Source organism: Morus notabilis, unplaced genomic scaffold, assembly GCF_000414095.1.
Source record: "Morus notabilis unplaced genomic scaffold, ASM41409v2 Scaffold359, whole genome shotgun sequence".
Lineage (NCBI taxonomy): Eukaryota > Viridiplantae > Streptophyta > Magnoliopsida > Rosales > Moraceae > Morus > Morus notabilis.
The window spans coordinates 159,749-177,938 of record NW_010365790.1 but is presented as its reverse complement, the minus strand read 5'-3'; the positions used below and the strand labels follow the sequence as shown (position 1 = coordinate 177,938).

At 43.1% G+C, this 18,190-nt stretch overlaps 3 protein-coding genes and 1 non-coding gene across 4 annotated transcripts; 1 reads left to right on the top strand and 3 right to left on the bottom strand.

Moving 5' to 3' along the window:
* Nucleotides 1-94: 94 nt before the first annotated feature.
* TRNAP-AGG lies at nucleotides 95-166 on the bottom strand. The gene has a single exon. It is a non-coding gene; the product is annotated as a tRNA-Pro (tRNA).
* Nucleotides 167-293: 127 nt separating this feature from the next.
* On the top strand, nucleotides 294-7,490 carry LOC21391596 (DExH-box ATP-dependent RNA helicase DExH10). Its single transcript, XM_024172623.1, has 18 exons — nucleotides 294-341; nucleotides 530-1,158; nucleotides 1,627-2,016; nucleotides 2,101-2,415; nucleotides 2,545-2,649; nucleotides 3,103-3,171; nucleotides 3,511-3,678; nucleotides 3,758-3,829; nucleotides 3,924-4,040; nucleotides 4,410-4,619; nucleotides 4,693-4,851; nucleotides 5,003-5,092; nucleotides 5,178-5,270; nucleotides 5,614-5,767; nucleotides 6,005-6,153; nucleotides 6,239-6,334; nucleotides 6,864-6,956; nucleotides 7,116-7,490. The coding sequence occupies exons 2-18, from the start codon at nucleotides 574-576 to the stop codon at nucleotides 7,224-7,226; spliced, it is 2,976 nt and encodes a 991-aa protein (XP_024028391.1). The 5' UTR covers nucleotides 294-341; nucleotides 530-573; the 3' UTR covers nucleotides 7,227-7,490.
* An 83-nt stretch (nucleotides 7,491-7,573) lies between these two features.
* On the bottom strand, nucleotides 7,574-9,812 carry LOC21391595 (cytochrome P450 CYP73A100). Its single transcript, XM_024172624.1, is given in 3 exon segments — nucleotides 7,574-8,399; nucleotides 8,912-9,638; nucleotides 9,641-9,812. Coding segments are annotated over 3 exon segments (1,557 nt in total). The 5' UTR covers nucleotides 9,735-9,812; the 3' UTR covers nucleotides 7,574-7,663.
* A 5,472-nt stretch (nucleotides 9,813-15,284) lies between these two features.
* LOC112093682 lies at nucleotides 15,285-17,364 on the bottom strand. Its single transcript, XM_024172596.1, has 3 exons — nucleotides 17,053-17,364; nucleotides 15,935-16,908; nucleotides 15,285-15,702 (listed from the first exon to the last, which is right to left on the bottom strand). Exons 1-3 carry the CDS (start codon nucleotides 17,362-17,364, stop codon nucleotides 15,285-15,287), a joined length of 1,704 nt encoding a protein of 567 aa, XP_024028364.1.
* Between the last annotated feature and the right edge of the window lie 826 nt (nucleotides 17,365-18,190).

Here is an 18,190-nt window from a genome sequence, read left to right as displayed (position 1 = left end):
AAAAAAAAAGAGCTTCTTCACAATAATTGAAAGCTAGGAAAGTTGAAAAACTTTTATTTAGGTTGAAAAGTCAAAAAATAAGTGGGACAACTAAGGGGCATTCCGAGAATTGAACTCGGGACCTCTCGCACCCTAAGCGAGAATCATACCACTAGACCAAATGCCCTATGCTTGCTGTGAATCAAATATTGGCTTCTAATATAACAGAGTAAAATTATTCTATACTGGATCATGATGGCCTGTGCAGTGCAAAGTAAGATCCGGCCCATTAGCGGGTTAAAGAAGAGATAGAAGGAAGCGTCGTCGTCTTCGTTTTTCCGCCATTGGAAATGAATTTGGAGGTAAAACGTTCAACTAAAACAAAACCCTAACCATTTTCCTTTTATCTTACTACCATAGAAAGAAAATTAGAAATCTTCAAGCTTCAATCTTCCAATGGCGTTTTAGCATTCCTCTTATTTCGTTTACATTTGCTTGGTGCTTTCTTGTTCCTAAAAGGACAACAGTTTGTTCAATCTTCTCTCTAAAGCTGAATTCCAGAATCGAGGAAGCTAGCTTCAAACTTTTTCAGCCATGGTGGATTCCGAATCGCCGTCCCTCGGTAAGCGGAAAGAGCCCGAAGAGTCCGAAGCTCCTCCTCCTTCTCAAGACTCTGCAATGCGCAGCCACAATTCGACTCGCACGTGCGTCCACGAGGTCGCCGTCCCCACCGGCTATGTCTCCTCCAAGGACGAGGCTGTCCACGGAACCCTAGCCAACCCTGTCTTCAATGGGGAAATGGCCAAATCCTACAGCTTCTCCCTCGACCCCTTTCAGAAGGTCTCCGTCGCCTGCCTGGAGCGCAACGAGTCCGTTCTCGTCTCCGCCCACACCTCCGCCGGCAAAACTGCTGTCGCCGAGTACTCCATTGCCATGGCCTTCCGCGATCGCCAGAGAGTCATTTACACTTCCCCATTGAAGGCGTTGAGCAACCAGAAGTACAGAGAGCTCAGCGAGGAGTTTCAAGACGTCGGCTTGATGACCGGCGACGTCACGCTCAGCCCTAACGCCTCTTGCCTTGTCATGACCACCGAGATTCTCCGCGGAATGCTCTACAGAGGCTCCGAGGTTCTCAAGGAAGTCGCTTGGGTCATCTTCGATGAAATTCACTACATGAAGGCGAGACATTTTTTTTTTAATATTTCTATTCGTAGTTCCATAAAATAATTATGTTCCTTAATTTTCTGATTTTTATTTAAATTATATATCGCGATAACTTCAGTAATATCCGTAGAATTTTCAGAAATAAATTCAGTTTTCTATTCTAATTTATTAATATCGTTCATTTGGTATTTGATATTAATTGATAGATTTGTTATTATTTTCTTTTTGTGTGAATTTTATTTCTTTATTTTTCACTTATTGATAAATGGCCACTGCTGAATGTGAGAGTTGACTTTAAACGTTTGATAAGCGAACATCATCAAGGAAACAGATTAAAGGCCCGTTAATGCATTTGCAATTTTTTTTTTCCCCCTTTTCAAGTACAAAAAACACGTTCTTTGCATATATAATTTGTAGAATCTACGTTTGAATTTGCGATATTAGTATAAAAATGACGGTATTTTTATTCTTTGTATGATGAAGGATCGAGAAAGAGGAGTTGTTTGGGAGGAGAGCATCATATTCTTGCCACCGGCAATCAAGATGGTTTTCCTATCAGCAACAATGTCGAATGCCACCGAGTTCGCAGAGTGGATCTGCAACCTGCACAAGCAGCCGTGCCATGTTGTGTACACGGATTTCCGGCCAACCCCTTTGCAGCATTATGTGTTTCCTGTTGGTGGGAATGGGTTATACCTTGTTGTCGATGAGAACGAACAGTTTAGGGAGGATAATTTTGTGAAGTTGCAAGACACATTCTCAAAACAGAAGATTGGTGAATCCAACAACAGGAGTGCAAATGGCAGGGCAGGTGGGAGAATGGCAAGAGAAAGGGCGGCTTCTGGGGGTTCTGACATATTCAAAATAGTGAAGGTATATCTCTTTACTGCTCACTGATAGTAAAATGGATTCTACTTTATAAAATGTTCTTTAATTTTGGTCTTTTTCAAACATTAGATGATCATGGAAAGAAAGTTCCAGCCAGTTATTATTTTCAGCTTCAGTAGAAGAGAGTGTGAACAACATGCCATGTCCATGGCCAAGCTTGATTTCAACACCCAAGAGGAAAAGGATACAGTAGAACATGTTTTTCGTAATGCCATTCTCTGCTTGAATGAGGAAGACAGAGAATTACCTGCTATTGAGTTGATGCTGCCGCTACTTCAGCGAGGCATTGCTGTTCATCATTCTGGCCTTCTTCCTGTTATCAAGGAGTTGGTAGAGATTCTTTTCCAAGAAGGATTTGTGAAGGCACTTTTTGCCACAGAAACGGTAATACCATATATTGGCAGTAGTTTACTTTCCCTGCTTCTCTTCTACGCGTGTTTATTTTAGATGTGGCTTTTCAGTTTATATGTTACATCTTAAGATATTGGCTTTATGATAATTTTCTTTGTGCAGTTTGCTATGGGTTTGAATATGCCAGCGAAAACTGTTGTTTTCACAGCAGTTAAGAAGTGGGATGGGGATAGTCATCGTTTCATTGGGTCAGGTGAGTATATCCAGGTGAGTGAAGATTATTGTGCTTTTTTGCCTGCTAAGTGGGCTCGGGAGATGTCCATGCTTCCAAAAAAAAAAAAGAAAAAGATATATATCACTAAGCATTTCCTCAAGACATATATCTATTGGGTGCATATTCATCTTTGGCTAACAATGTATGCCTTTTTGCTTGCCATGATCTTTTGGAATCTGGTCTCTCTCTCTCTCTCTGTTTTTTTTATTTTATTTTATTTTATAAAAAGAAGGAACAAAAGGGAGAAAAAAAAAGGATCACTGTGCTTTCCTTGAAATGCATTTTAATTGGTCGCACATTAATGTTTTGCTAGAAGCATATTTATATATTGGAACTTTTGATCACTGTGCTTTCCTTGAAATGCATTTTAATTGGTATATTATTGTTTTCCTAGAAGCATATTTATATATTAGAACTGTTGATGATTATAGCCAATTTTTTGGTAGATGAGTGGAAGAGCTGGGCGTCGTGGCAAAGACGAGCGTGGTATTTGCATTATAATGGTCGATGAGCAGGTGACTGCTGCTAGTCATTCTCTGTTATGTGTCTAGTCATTTCTCTATAGATATTTGAAATCCAGAACTCTACTCTGCTGTTTTCGTCAAATATCAAAAATCCTTAAGGAATTCTTTTATCTTTTTTTTTTAATTTTGTTCTTTAGTAACATTGTTTTATTGGCTGTTTTCTTTTTTACTCTTACTTTGTAACTTTTACAGCCCTTATAAACAAAGGAATACAGGACTTTTGCGTAAAATATGCACGATATATTTCTTGCACTATTGAAGTCCTATGCTGATGTCTGAAAAAAAAGAGAAATCTACCAGGATCTTAGATCTGTCTCTTACTGTTTACAGATGGAGATGAATACTCTCAAGGACATGGTTTTGGGTAAACCAGCTCCTTTAGTGAGTACCTTTAGACTGAGTTACTACTCCATTTTGAATCTGATGAGCCGTGCTGAAGGCCAGTTTACTGCCGAGCATGTGATAAAGAATTCATTCCATCAGTTCCAGTATGAGAAGGTATTTGTGCTTCCTCATTTTGGTTGTATTGGCAAACGATGATCTGATGAATTATTTTGGATTTTCTACCATCGTTCAGGCTTTACCTGATATAGGCAAAAAGGTTTCAAAGCTTGAGGAGGAAGTTGCAATGCTCGATGCATCAGGAGAGGTAAATTCTTTCATTTTCGACAAGTCCATAAGTAGTTTTTAGTTGTCTATTTCTTTATGTGCTAGTGCTTTCTTTATTCCGTATTCGCCCACAGGCTGCTGTTGCTGAATATCATAAAATCAAACTTGATATAGCCCAACTTGAGAAAAAGATGATGTCAGAAATTATGAGGCCTGAAAGAGTTCTATACTTCCTTCAACCTGGTCGACTGGTATGTGCTGAGAATGAACGTACTGGTTTAATTTTGAATATGATCTTAGTTGTACATACTTTTAATACTATTTGGACTTGCCATTTGTTTTTTATCTTCACCTCATTCGATGGCTTCTGATTTGCCCAATCTTTTTTATGTTGTGTTTCTGCTAATCTGTCTCTGAGTGGAAATGCTGTTGACTCTATGTAACTACACTTTGTTGCATACTCGCAATGATTTGATTGATGAAATATTGATCATGTTCGATTTGTGGCCTTGACTTTAAGTTTCTTGAAAATTTCTTCTTTCTTCTCATATTTATTTCAGCGTAGTCTCTGGCTTATTCATAAGGCCCTCCTTTTTTTGTTGTTGTTGTTGTTGTTTCAGGTCAGAATTAGAGAAGGTGGAACAGACTGGGGTTGGGGAGTTGTAGTTAATGTTATTAAGAAGCCATCGACAGGGTTGGGTTCAATCTCTTCACGCGGGGGTATTTATATAGTGGATACCTTGCTACACTGTTCTCCTGGTTCAAGTGAGAATAGTTCGCGGCCAAAACCATGTCCACCTCGTCCTGGAGAGAAGGGTGAAATGCATGTGGTGAGTTTCACGACTCATTTTAGTTATTGGATCTAATCTTGGAGTTGCTGATGTCCATTTATATGTGATATAGGTCCCTGTGCAGTTACCACTAATTTCTGCTCTCGGCAGACTCAGGATATCTGTTCCTCCTGATCTGCGGCCATTGGAGGCACGGCAAAGCATTCTGCTTGCAGTACAGGAACTGGGAAATCGTTTTCCCCAAGGTCTTCCAAAGTTGAATCCAGTATCGGTAACTATGATCTGTATTTATAGCGACAGTTTTCTTATCTGAGCTTAAAAAATAGAAAGCTTGCATTTTTGTTATTTGTAATAACAAGCCTCTCATTTTAAATTATAATAAAGTCTGTTCTTAATTTTATCAAGGTTTATATTGTTTACAGGACATGGGCGTTGAAGATGCTGAAATCGTGGAATTGGTCAAGCAAATCGAGGAGCTTGAGAAACAGCTTTATTCTCATCCACTACATAAGGTTTGTTATGTTTAGAGGAGATTTATTTAAAGGGTCTTCCCAAAGGTGTTTACCTTACCATGATTCTTCGCTAACACTACTGCAGTCCCAAGATGTGAATCAAATTAAGTCCTTTCAGAGGAAAGCAGAGGTGAATCATGAAATTCAACTACTTAAGTCAAAGATGCGTGATTCTCAGGTATGCTTATCTTGGATGCTCTGCCTAAGGCTCTGAGCTGTATCGTTATTACAAGAACTTGAATTACAAAAGTTGGTGGGATAGTCAACATTGTTTGATATATTTCATAGCTTTTGGTGCTCTGGTTAGGTTGACTTTTGTTCAACTGCTTATATTCGGCTCTCTTGAAACCATTTATATTATGCTTTAACAACATGCTGGTACTGTTATTAATTCTTTGTGAAAAGTGGTTCCATACAAGCATTTCTATACTTGGGTATCGAGACTCCCATTCTACTGCTTCTAAAGAATGTTGTTTGATTCGACTCTTTTTCTTATTCTTTTTGTTTCCTCTTATCTGCAGCTTCGAAAGTTCCGAGATGAACTCAAGAACCGATCACGAGTCTTGAAAAAACTTGGTCATATTGACGCCAATGGTGTTGTACAGTTAAAGGGGAGGGCGGCCTGCTTGATTGACACAGGGGATGAACTCCTCGTTACCGAGCTGATGTTCAATGGTAATTCGCTAGTTTGTTTAATAGGCCGATTACATCTTTTATTTCTAGACTAGAGGTTGAGCTGGGCAAGGCTGGATTTTGCATTTACCGGCCAATATACTAGACATTGAAACATGTGGCATGGGCTTCTTTTGGAACTACTCACAACTATTTCAATGAATAAGCGCATAAGCTAGTCGAATCATAATTTTTGCACTGCTGCCCCTAGTTCAATATTTGGCTATGCTTGTTAATCAGGGACATTCAACGATCTTGATCATCACCAAATTGCGGCTCTTGCAAGTTGTTTTATTCCGGGAGATAAATCAACTGAGCAGATACAATTGAGGACAGAACTTGCCAGACCATTACAGCAACTTCAAGACAGTGCAAGAAGGATAGCAGAGGTAGCATACTATTTTCCGCACTTTGCTGTTTGGTTAGCCGTTTTGATGATGAATAGTTAACTATTAACTGCTGCCAACGGTGCAGATACAACATGAATGCAAACTAGAAATAAACGTGGACGAGTACGTGGAATCAACAGTTAGGCCATATTTGATGGATGTGATATATTGTTGGTCAAAGGTTAGTGCGTTCAACTTATTTCATGAATTGTTGCTTCTCTAAATTTTATGGTAACTTCGGCACCTTTGCGTTGGTAATGGGTTTGCTAAATGATTCTATTGATGTTGTAAGGTGAATGCCTGTTTTTTTAAAAGATCATGATTGTAAAATCCGATCTCTTGCTTTCACCAATCAAATAATGCAGGGTGCAAATTCTGTTTTGAGATGTTTAATGAACAGGCTTGTGGGATGGGAATTTGATTTGTTTAAAAATGTTTTGGGATGATGACCCTTTTTTAGATAGAATGGTGTTTGTACGTTATCACGGTGTAGGGTTAATTGATGGTTTTGATATTAACATGGCTGTGCTCAAACTAGTTCAACTTTTAGAAAATTCTGGAACCCTCTGAGTCAATTTATGGGTTAATGATTGCCTCTTGGTGCTAAGCATTTTAGCAGTTTTAGGCATCCTTCTCTTGGGTTACAAAAAGTAATCATATTTGCAAGATTTTATTTTGGTGGTTATTGTTTTATCTTTTTCTTTCTCCAGGGTGCAAATTTTGCTGATGTCATACAAATGACTGACATTTTTGAGGGTAGTATCATTCGAAGTGCTAGAAGGCTTGATGAGTTTTTAAACCAGGTACATACATTAAGCATTTAGCTATCATCCCCAGTTGGTTAACAACTAGAAATAACAGTTGGGAAATATTTATACATTAAGCACAATAGATGTTCTAGTAGAGCAAGATAATTTGATCATTATATTAATTCTTTTTTTATTGCTTTGCTTGTTCTCCAGTTGCGTGCCGCAGCTCAAGCGGTGGGAGAAGTCAATTTAGAGAACAAATTTGCCGCAGCAAGCGAAAGCCTCTGTCGGGGTATAATGTTTGCGAATTCCCTGTATCTGTAAACTTTTGACCCTAGTTTTCAACATTTCACTGACAGTAAATGCTGTGTGGTTTCTTAGTTTCGAATGGACCGATAGTATAGAGCTTCCTTTTGTTCCCCTTTGTTTTCATTTGCGTCATGCTCTCTTATAATCTCTCTTTCTCTGTATTGAATTATTATTAGACGTTGTATACGTCCTAACTTGGAAAACCAAGTAGGAAACATAAAGAAGTGTTCAAGGGTTCAACAAATTTTTGAGAAATTTCATGACGTGTTTGTGACACTTATTGTTGTATCTTTTTTTTTTGTTGGAGAAGAAAGAATAATTAAAAATACACAAACACAGAACAGAAGTTTGTAAGACGACAATGACAAGCAAAACAAAAGTATAAGATACTAAAATGAAGATTGAAGTTGAACCAATTCGCCTTGAGGATTGCTACTACGAAACTAAATAAGTCACGCCTTGATTGGATTGAACACAACCGTGGAGTGGTTTGCAATATGCAAGCTAAATTGCCCTCCTTTTTCGCTCACATCAATCTTCTCCACCCCCGAAGGAGCCTTCATCTCAAAGCTTGAAACTAGCTTTGCAATAACCAACCCTAGGATGGGCAGCGCGAGTATGATTCCAGGGCAGCTCCTCCTCCCCACTCCAAATGGTAAAAAGCGAAAATCAACTTTTCCCCCTGCAACGGCGTCCGTTCCCTGTTCCTCCTCCAAGAAACGGTCGGGTCTGAACTCATCGGAATTTTTCCACCATGCGGGATTGTTGGCTAGCCACCAGGCATTGACTACCACCTTGGATTCTCTTGGGATGGTATAACCTCCTAGCTTTGCTTCTTCAAGGTTCATGTGGGGTACCAGCAAGGGTATTGGAGTGTGTAACCTCAATGTCTCTTTGACCGTGGCTTGGAGATATGGTAATTCATGAAGGTTTGATTCGGTTACTGGATTTCCCTTGAGGACAGCTTTGATCTCGTCGCGGATTTTGCTTTGAACCATTGGATGGTTGACCAACTCAGCTATAGCCCACTCCATGGACCATAAGGTGGTCTCTATTGCTGCAACATTGATGTTCTCTACAATGTAGAGCACATTCTCTTCACTGATCTCTCCTTTCATCTGCGCATCTATTATGTGGTCAATGGCACAGCTTATCTTGTGCTTCTCTCCATTGGCAGCCATAATCTCCCTACAAAAAAACGAAATCCATACATAAGAATTTTAAACTAGAGTAATTATGCGATATAGCTAATTTTAACTGTCTTTTGTCGAAAGACCAAAAAATGAAATGAGAAAAACGCAATCATGTTAATTCGAACATGTTTTTTCTCTTATTTGTATTTTGTTACTTGAAAGCATATTGGAAAAACATAGAAGACAAGTAGTTAGAAAAAAAAGAAAAATTTGTGAGAAATACAAAGAAAAAAGAAGAGACTTCTATACCAAGATATGGGAGAAAAAACCAATAACATAAGAGACAAAAGGGTAGTATATCAATATGGGATCCATATATTTTTGTCAATTCGAAGAATAGGTTTGAATAGGAATCCGGTTATATCATTTTCCACGACACACACACACACACACACACACTCATATATGTGTGTATGTATATGCATATACATATATATAAATGTGTATGTGTGTGTGTATGTGAGTGCACATGTATGTAATCTCAACAAATATGTTAGTTTTTCTTACCTTCTTTTCTCAACAAAGTAGTTGTTGAAGAAAGCAAGACGCCTACGCTGCAAGTTTCTACACCTGTTCAAGTATCCCCTCAAGAATGGCCTCAGAAAAGGAATGAAATCTCCATAGTTGTACTCAAAACTCTGAGCCAGTCTGCTTCTCTCGGAGTTAAACCTAGTAGCCTCAACGAACAAAGGATCGTCTTGTGATTGAAACTTTGTGTCAAACATCATTCTGTACATGATGTTGTACAACATAAGCTGCAACCTTTTCCTTATAACTATACCTTCTTTTCTCACTCTCTCTTCCCTCTTAAGGTCATCAACGACCGACCCCATTTCCTCCTCCCACATGTCACTATATTGGTGGACAACTTTGTTTGTGAAGAAGGGAAGTGTCATGATCCGCCGCATTTTGCGCCAATGGTCACCGTAGACCGTGAAGACCATGTCTTGGCCGTTCCCGGTGAAGATGTCGAAGACAACGTTCCTAGGGCGGGACCCAAACTCCACGCCTTGCGTGTGTAGGACTTGGCTGGCTAGCTCGGGGTCAGAAACAACAGTTAAAGTTTTGGAGCCGAGTTTCAGGAGGAAGATGGAGCCATAGGTTTGGGATAGGGTTGCTAGGAACCGGTGGCTCAAGTCGTTGCCAACTTGGAGCCAGTTCCCGAGGATCGGAACTGGGCGTGGACCGGGAGGTAGGTGGGAGGGACGCTTGGAGATGGAGTGGAGGACATAGAAAGAATAGACCAAGGCATGTTTAACTTGGTGGATGACACAATAAGTATTAACGTGAAAAGAGTGCAAAGAAATGATTTTGTGAGAAGATGACCCATATTTTTGTTTATGGTTTACACAAAAGGTTGAGAGAGATGGAGGGGGATTGGGGGTGGGGGAGATTGTAAGGATGAGTTTGCAACTTGAAAAAGGAGGGAAATGGGGTGGGATTATATATAGAGATTAGAGTGGATATGGAGGTAAGTTTGTTATTATTATTATTATTATTATTGTTTATTTATTTTTTAAAATTTTTTTTTTGGGGGAGGTTGGTGTCAAATGGTTTTTAGAGAATCCAATGGGCTCTAGTAAAAGCAAGGTAGGAAGGAGGAGGACTTGACCTTTTAAATGAAGTCACGGAGGTTTTAGTTGGTGGGCAAATGGTAAAAATGCAAATACCATATTTTTGTGTCATTATTGGTCAAACTTCTCCACTAGCTACACCTTCCAATACAGCAGCCATACTAGAATTGTACCACCATCCCAGTGGCACTAGTTCTTTGCTTTTTTTTTTTTTTTTTTTTTTTTTTTCTTCTTACAAAATATGCCGTGTTAGAACAGTTCACACATTTGTCATGGAATACAATTAAGAAGGAAAATATTTGGTGGTAGCAATTTCTTCATAAGATAATAATTATTTTGGAAAACCTTTTGGGCTAATGAAACTATTAATTAATAACTGTTGACGGTCAAATTTCGTCAACAAAAACCGGCCGGGTTACCTTTTGGTTACCTTTTGGATTACCGGCCTGTGTGTAGTGAACGTATGAGGATTTATTGAATATGTGTATTTGTGTGTTAACTAAATCATACATAGACAAACAACACAAGAAATTTTATAGTGGTTCACTCTATAAAACGAGAGCTACATCCACTGTGATTTTGTATCTCTTCTGAGAAGATAACAATTTACAACAATTGCTCTCATTAAATCTCTTCTCTCTTTTCTGGAATCTCTCAACCCCTTCCTTACTGGGGGTCTTCCTTCTTTTATACTGGGCTTCCTTCGCTTAAGGGGTTTCCTTCATAGGTGGAAGCACTCAAGTGCTCTTCCTTGGTAGGCTCAGACGTAGCCCACTAATAAGCACTATTCACTCAGCCAATTAGTCTCCTATTACGGCTCTGTGCTCCTCCGTAATACTTTCCTGTCCGCTGTGGGGCGGTTTGAGAGCTTGCAATTAATGCCTGCAGACGTCTTCCACTTTTGCACGCAACCCGTCACGTCCTCTAAAGAACGTTCCCCTCGTCGTCAGCGCTGCCTAGCCCAATCGCCCTCTTTGGCGGTCCTTTCTGCGGTCGAGGGATCTTCGTGCCTTAATCTCGACGACACGATCTGTCGACGCCAGGAGGAATCGTCGCCCTAATTTGGACTTCGTGCTTTGGGCTTTCCAGCGGAATAGGAGGGAGCCGTAGACGTCGAGGGTTGTTGCTTGGCGGAGAGTAGTCAAGGGCACATGTCGCATTATCGTTCGTCCATGTGTCTGTCACATTTTCCCACACAACAGGTACCCCCAGGTCGAGGGCTCCTTTTATGCGGCCTCGAGCTTAGGTTCAGTTGTCCTTCCGTGCTTCGGGTGTGGGAAACCGGTCCGAGCCTTCATTTGCAATGATGGCCTGGGCGCTTCGAATTTCCTTCGGGAGACGTAACCGTCGCGTCGATTGATTCCTCATGATGATGTACGGTCTTATTTTGAAAGGACGAATATGGACCTTTGGATCGCAACCTCTCCGTTTCCCGCCCTATTTTATCACCGTCAGATCCGGACAGGATTCCCTTGCCGTTGGATTTTAAAATCTTCATCCAACGGTCAGGGTCGAGGATGTCCGTTCCTTTAAATACCCTCTACGAACTCGAGAGCCACTTTTTCAAAACTTCAAACTCTCTTCGCACCTGTTGGACTGCTGCCTTCTTCGCCGGAATCCTTCCTCTCCAACCTCCGGTTCGTGCTTCTTACTCTTCGAGGCGTATCGCGAAGCCGTTCTTACTTCAAGACTTTCCCGGGAATCCTCCTTCACCGGTAAGCCTTTCCACCCTCTGTTTGCTTTCTTTTTACTCACGGGCTCCTCCTTTCCTTTTTGTTTGAACCATGTGTATATATAAAAAATGCGCGGAATGTAGAAGTTAGGGAGACTTACTCCGTTTTGTTTTTCCGCATTGGATAGTTCTGTCCCCATCTCTTTGTTGTCTGTGCGCTTCTGGTTTCTGGGTTTTGAGGAACCTGGAATTCTATGAGCACTCGTCGTTACCATTCTCATATGAATGGTCGACGTCAAGTCGAGGCGTTTGAGTAGTCGTCGCTTAGAATAGCCATCCTTTCTTCCTCTCGACGTTAGGGTTTTAACTTAGCTTCTTGTCTTTTTAATCACCAGAACAATGGCCCAAAGTTCCCCTAGTCGAGAGGATTCTCCTGTCGTCCGTCCAGACCCCCCTTTCTGTGGTGGAGATCTCATGGTCTTCTTCGTCTTCCAGCGTCGACTCCGTGCTGAGGGACATTGAAGATGTCGAAGAAAGATATGAACCGGGCGACGACTTCAGAAGCGAATTCGGTAGCGTCGAACGGTTTTTGGACGAGATAGTTGAGCGGATCCCCTTCACGGGGGGCATAGTAGGCGGGGTGGCTGCCGCGATGGTAGATGCCCCCTGGCTGCCACGAGTGGTGGCCCGGATAGGCCTTTCTTTACAACCGATGTTATGCCGTCGAGGGTCCGGAACAAAGATATCATCTGGGCTGTGAAGGAAGGATGCATCGACGGGAGGTGGTTCGAATACCTTATCCCGGACATGCATTTTAGAACCAGCATGCCGCCGACCGGATACCTTCCGGTCTATACGAGAGCGGTTACGGCGGGGATGACCCTCCCAGTTCATCCCTTTGTAAAGGACTACTGCCATTTTTATGGCATTTCCCCCGCTCAACTAGCGTCGAACTTCTGGTACTGCTTTGCCGGTGCCTGGATTTTATGGCACCAGTAATTCGATATGGAACTCCCTTTGGATGAGTTCTGATTTATGTATAAGCTATGCCACGTCGCCAAGTGTGAGGGGTGGTATTTCTTGAGTGGTCACGGGAGGTCTCAGCCCAGATTTGGGAAGCTTATACTGGGTATTCCCTCGTCGTCACACGGGTGGAAGCCCATGTTCTTCATGATTCGGGGGCCTTTCAACTTTCATCCCAACGATCGCCTGCCCCGTCGAAGGCAGGTGCATGCAGCGTTTGGGAATATGGGTAAGCCTCTTGGCTTTCTTTTATTTGACTTTGCTTTTTGTTCATATGCTGATAATCTTTTATCCTCCAGTTAACGAGGACCGGCCGAAGTTTTCTGGCAACAGTTTGGTGAGGATCGAGAAGGCTTTCTCTTTTTCGTCAGAGGTTCGCCATATCGAAATGCTTTTGACCGAGGCCAACTTTCGCGCCGCCGGTTTAATCCTTAATCTCCCCAACCCTTCGGACCTAGGCGCCGTCCGCGCATACTTCCACCTAAGCGACGAGGGTAATTCCTGCTTTCGACGCCTTCCCTTATTATGGTTCTTATTTTTCAAACGCTGATCATATCTTCGTCTCGTCGTTTCCGCAGAGATGGCATCACTGAGAATTCAACTTCCTGGCAGCCAGCAATCTGGGTCGAGCCAGCAGCCACCGTCGGACCAACAGCCCCCGCCGAGCAAACTGCCCCCGTCGAAGGGAAAAGAGAAAGCTAGCTCTTCTTCCCACGTTCCGAGGAGCAAGAAGACCAAAGGCCCTTTGGGGTCGGAGACGGATCTTGTGCGGAAAAAGAGGCGGAAGGAAAAAACGCCGGTGGTAGAAACGTGGACGCCGACGGTCCCTATTCCTGACGTTGACATTCCGCTGGCGCCGAGAGAGCACGTACTTATTCTGGGGGCTAAAATCATGGATGCTAAGTTCTAAGTCCCGGACATATCTGATGCCGAGATTGAGGTGATACTGAAACTTCTCCCTCGTCTTTCAGGCTCTCTATGAGTCTTTTCTCGAGCCATACTGGGTTGCTGCCGCCCAATCTTCCTTGGTTGATCATCAACGAAAACAGATTTCCTTCCAAATCCACGTAAGATTTTGTTGAGGTTTTTTTTTTTACTCGTCGTTCTGCATTTCTGTTTTTCTGACCTTCAACTTTTCAGAGCCTGGTCCTTTCCATCCTTAACCTCCTTGACCTCATTAAGGTTGATGAGCGTGATAAGGCGATGGACGAAGTGGAAGCCAAGCTTAACTCCCTTGTTATCGACGCCAAAAAACAGTTAAATGATGCCGTCGAAAAGAGGGACGTGGCCTTGGCCAAGCTGGCGAGTTTGAAAGACGAACTAGCAAAGTTGAAGGCTGAGGTCGAGAGTCTCACGAAGCAGGCAGACCTGTCCGATAAAAAGTTATCTGAAGCAGCTGGGGAAGCGGAGAAGCGTTTTGCTGAGGGGAAGACTGAGGGGAAGAGGGAAACCGAGGCAGAAACTGCATTTGCTTTCGACGCCAGGCGCGCTGAGATTATTGAGGAGTTCAAGGTTTCCCAGGAGCTCACAGACATCCGTACCAAGTATTTTCAGTCTGCGGGTCAGCAAATTATCGATCTGATCAAGAAGGAGCGTCCTGAGTAGGATCTGAGCTTCCTTTATAACTCTCCTCCTCCTGCTAGTGATGACAATGTTTCCCCGCCTGGTAATGGTGATGAGTCGGTGGCTGGCGACGAGGCCTGAAATGGTCTTTTACCTCTCTTCTTTTTTGTATTTGTAACATAATATTGATTCGGACATCTTTTATTTTATCCATATATACATCTTTCCTTTCTTTTATAAAGATAACGGATTTTGTTCATACCTTGCTTTGCAATTTCTTAGAAAATTCTTTAGAATTTTTGCTAAGTGTCTGTCTTTTCTCCTTGGAGAATTTGACGCCGATTTCACCCCTTGGGGTCTTCCTCTTAGAAAATTTCTTAGAATTTTGCTAAGTGCTCGTCTTTCCTCCTTGGAGGATCTGAGGTCGATTGTACCCCATAGGGTCGTCGTCTTAGAAAATTTCTTGGAATTTTGCTAAGTCCTCGTCTTTCCTCCTTGGAGGATTTAACGTCGATTGTACCCCTTGGGGTCGTAATTCCTTAGAATTTTGCTAAGTCCTCGTCTTTCCTCCTTGGAGGATCTGACGTCGATTGCACCCTTTGGGGTCGTCGTGTCATTTTGTAGTGATCCGTGGACCTCTGTCCCTCCATGTCTGTTTAATATAACCTTAGTTTTTTAAGCAGACATGTTATTAAGGGGTGAATTCTTTTCTTTCTGCAAACATATCAATTTATTCAACTTGTAAAGAATGTACAATTGAGATATGTAAGAATTTCATACACTATTGGTAGTACAGCCTTAGCTGTTCTGCATTCCACGGGTGTTGAATCCTTTTGCCGTCGAGGCTCTCCAAAATGTAGGTGCCGGGGCATAGCACTTCCCTTATGCGGTAGGACCCTTCCCAAGTTGGGCCCAGTGGACCAGTAGTTTTGGGTTTCGTGCTCTGTGTTACCCTTTTTAATACTAGGTCTCCTGGGACGAACCTTCTCTGCCAAACTTTCTTATTGTAGTATCGCGCTGTTCTTTACTGATAGGCGGTGAGACGTAGTTAGGAGTTGAGCCTTTTTTCTTCCAACAAGTCGAGTTCCCCGTTCATGCCTTCCGCGTTGTCATCGTCGTTATGGACGACGGTTCTTAGAGTCGGCGTTTCGATTTCTACAGGGAGCACTGCCTCGACACCATACGCCATGGAGAAGGGTGTTTCACCCGTAGTAGTTCGGCTCGTCGTTCTGTATGCCCATAGGACCTTGGGAAGTTCCTCGGCCCATTTCCCTTTCAGATCGTCGAGTCTCTTTTTGAGGGTATACTTTAATATTTTATTGACCGCCTCGACTTGTCCATTTGATTGTGGATGGATCGGTGCCGATAAGTCTTTCCGGATGCCCAAGCTATCACAGAATCTGCGTGTTGAGGCATTGTCGAACTGCTTTCCGTTGTCGGATACTATCGAGTGGGGAACCCCGAACCTGCATACGATGTGATCCCATATGAATTTGGTGCAGGCTGCTTCCGTGGTTGTAGTTAGAGCCTTTGCTTCTGCCCACTTCGTGTAGTAGTCTACCGCAACGATTGCAAACTTAAATCCTCCGGGTGCAAGATGTAATGGCCCGATCAGGTCAACCCCCCATTTGGCGAAAGGGCCATAGACTGAGAATGGAAGTTAAATTTTCTGGGGGTGCTCTAGGAATTGTGGCATACCTTTGGCATTTATCGCAACGTCGGGCGTATTGAAAAGCGTCCTTTTTGAGCGTGGGCCAGTAGTATCCTTGCCTTAAATCCTTTAGAGCCAGAGACTGTCCCCCAGTATGGTTACCACAGACTCTTTCATGGATTTCTCGGAGGAACTTCTGGGCTTCGGCATCACCCAGACACCGCTGTAGAGGTGTTGAATAGCCTCGTCGGTAGAGCAAGCCATCGTACAATAAGTACCTAGCAGCTCTATACCTGATCCGTCTAGCTTCATCTTTATTATCTGGCAGTTGTGCGTCCATTAGGTATTGGATGAGCGGTGTCATCAAATTTCCATATGCTTGGACAATTAATACCTTAGCTTGTTCTTTAATGGTCGGCCGCTCCAATTCTTCGATGGGAACGACCCCCAGGGTGTCAGAATCTCTTGAAGATGCTAGTTTTGCCAGGGCGTCGGCGTTCGCGTTTTCGGCCCGTGGTATCTGAAGTATTTCGTAGTTTTTGAACTTAACGAGTTCTTCCTTTACATTTCTCAAGTACGCTCCCATCTTCTCACCGCGCACTTGGTATTCTTCCTTTACTTGCGCGACGACCAATTGAGAATCGCTAAAGATGCTGAGCCTTTCGATCTTTAGGTGGCTGGCTAACCGTAGTCTGGCAATTAGTGCTTCATATTCTGCCTCATTGTTCGACGCCTTGAATTTAAATCGAACCACCGAGGTAATCTTGTAGCCTTCGGGGCTGATTAACAAGACGCCGGCTCCTGACCCATTTTCGCTCGACGCCCCATCCACGTAGATCTTCCATTTTGTAACCTCAACTTCTCCAGATGCGGTGGGAGCTGGTCTGTGAGAGAACTCAGCCAGAAAATCGGCGAGCGCTTGGCCATTAATCGCAGTTCTTGGCACATATTTTATGTCGAACTGGCTTAATTCTACCGACCATTTGAGGAGTCGACCGGAAGTTTCAGGCTTTTGTAGAGCCTGTCTCAGCGTGTGATTTGTGAGAACCCGTATTGTGTGAGATTAGAAATAGTGCCGAAACTTCCTTGAAGCTATCATCAGGGCGAGGGCTAGGCGCTCCATTTCGCTGTATCTTGACTCGGCGTCGAGGAGCCTTTTGCTCACATAGTAGATCGGCAGTTGCACCCTCTCTTCTTCTCTTACTAATACGGAGCTTACGGCGTGTTGGGACACGGAGAGGTATAGGCTAAGCTCCTCGTCGACGTTTGGTTTTGACAAAATTAGGGGCTTGCCCAAATGCTCCTTCAATTTTTGGAAGGCCTCTTCACATTGTGGTGTCCACTCAAAGCGCTTGCTTCCTTTCAAAGTATCGAAGAAGGGGACGCATTTGTCGGTTGCTTTTGATATAAACCTGTTTAGGGCGGCGACACATCCTGTTAATCTTTGCACTTCCTTTGGCTTTGTTGGGGACCGCATATCCTGTAGGGCTTTGATTTTCTCGGGGTTAGCTTCAATCCCACGGTTGCTGACCATAAAACTGAGGAATTTCCCTTACCCAACTCCAAAGGCACATTTCTGGGGATTGAGTTTCATGTGGTATTTTCATAACACACCAAACATTTCCCTAGATGATTGACGTGATGGCTGGCCCTGGTGCTTTTTACAAGCATATCGTTGACGTAGACCTCCATCGTTTTACCGAGTTGTTGAGTGAACATTTTATTCACAAGCCTCTGGTAGGTAGCCCCTGCATTTTTCAGGCCGAAAGGCATCACCTTGTAGCAGTAGAGGCCCCTGTCGGTTATGAAAGATGTGTGCTCCTCGTCGGCTGGATGCATGGGGATCTGGTTGTATCCGGAGTAGGCGTCCATAAAGCTCAGCATCTCATGTCCCGCCGTGGCGTCGACCATTTGGTCTATTCGAGGGAGTGGAAAGCCATCCTTTGGGCATGCTTTGTTGAAATCGCTGAAGTCGACGCATGTCCTCCAGTTCCCGTTGGACTTGACCACTAGAACGGGGTTTGATACCCAACGTGGGTAATGGGCCTCCCTGATGAACCCATTATTGATCAGCTTGTCGACCTCTTCTTTCAGCGCTTCATACCTCTCGGGATTCATCGGTCGACGTTTTTGGCGCTTGGGCGGATATGAGGGGTCGACGTTTAGGGAGTGACATATTACCTTGGCGTCGATCCCTTCCATGTCGGAATGATTCCAGGCGAAGACATCTAAGTTCTTCCTGAGGAAGTTTTTGATCTCAACCTTAAGTGATGGGGCTAAGCCCGAGCCCATTTTTAGCACTT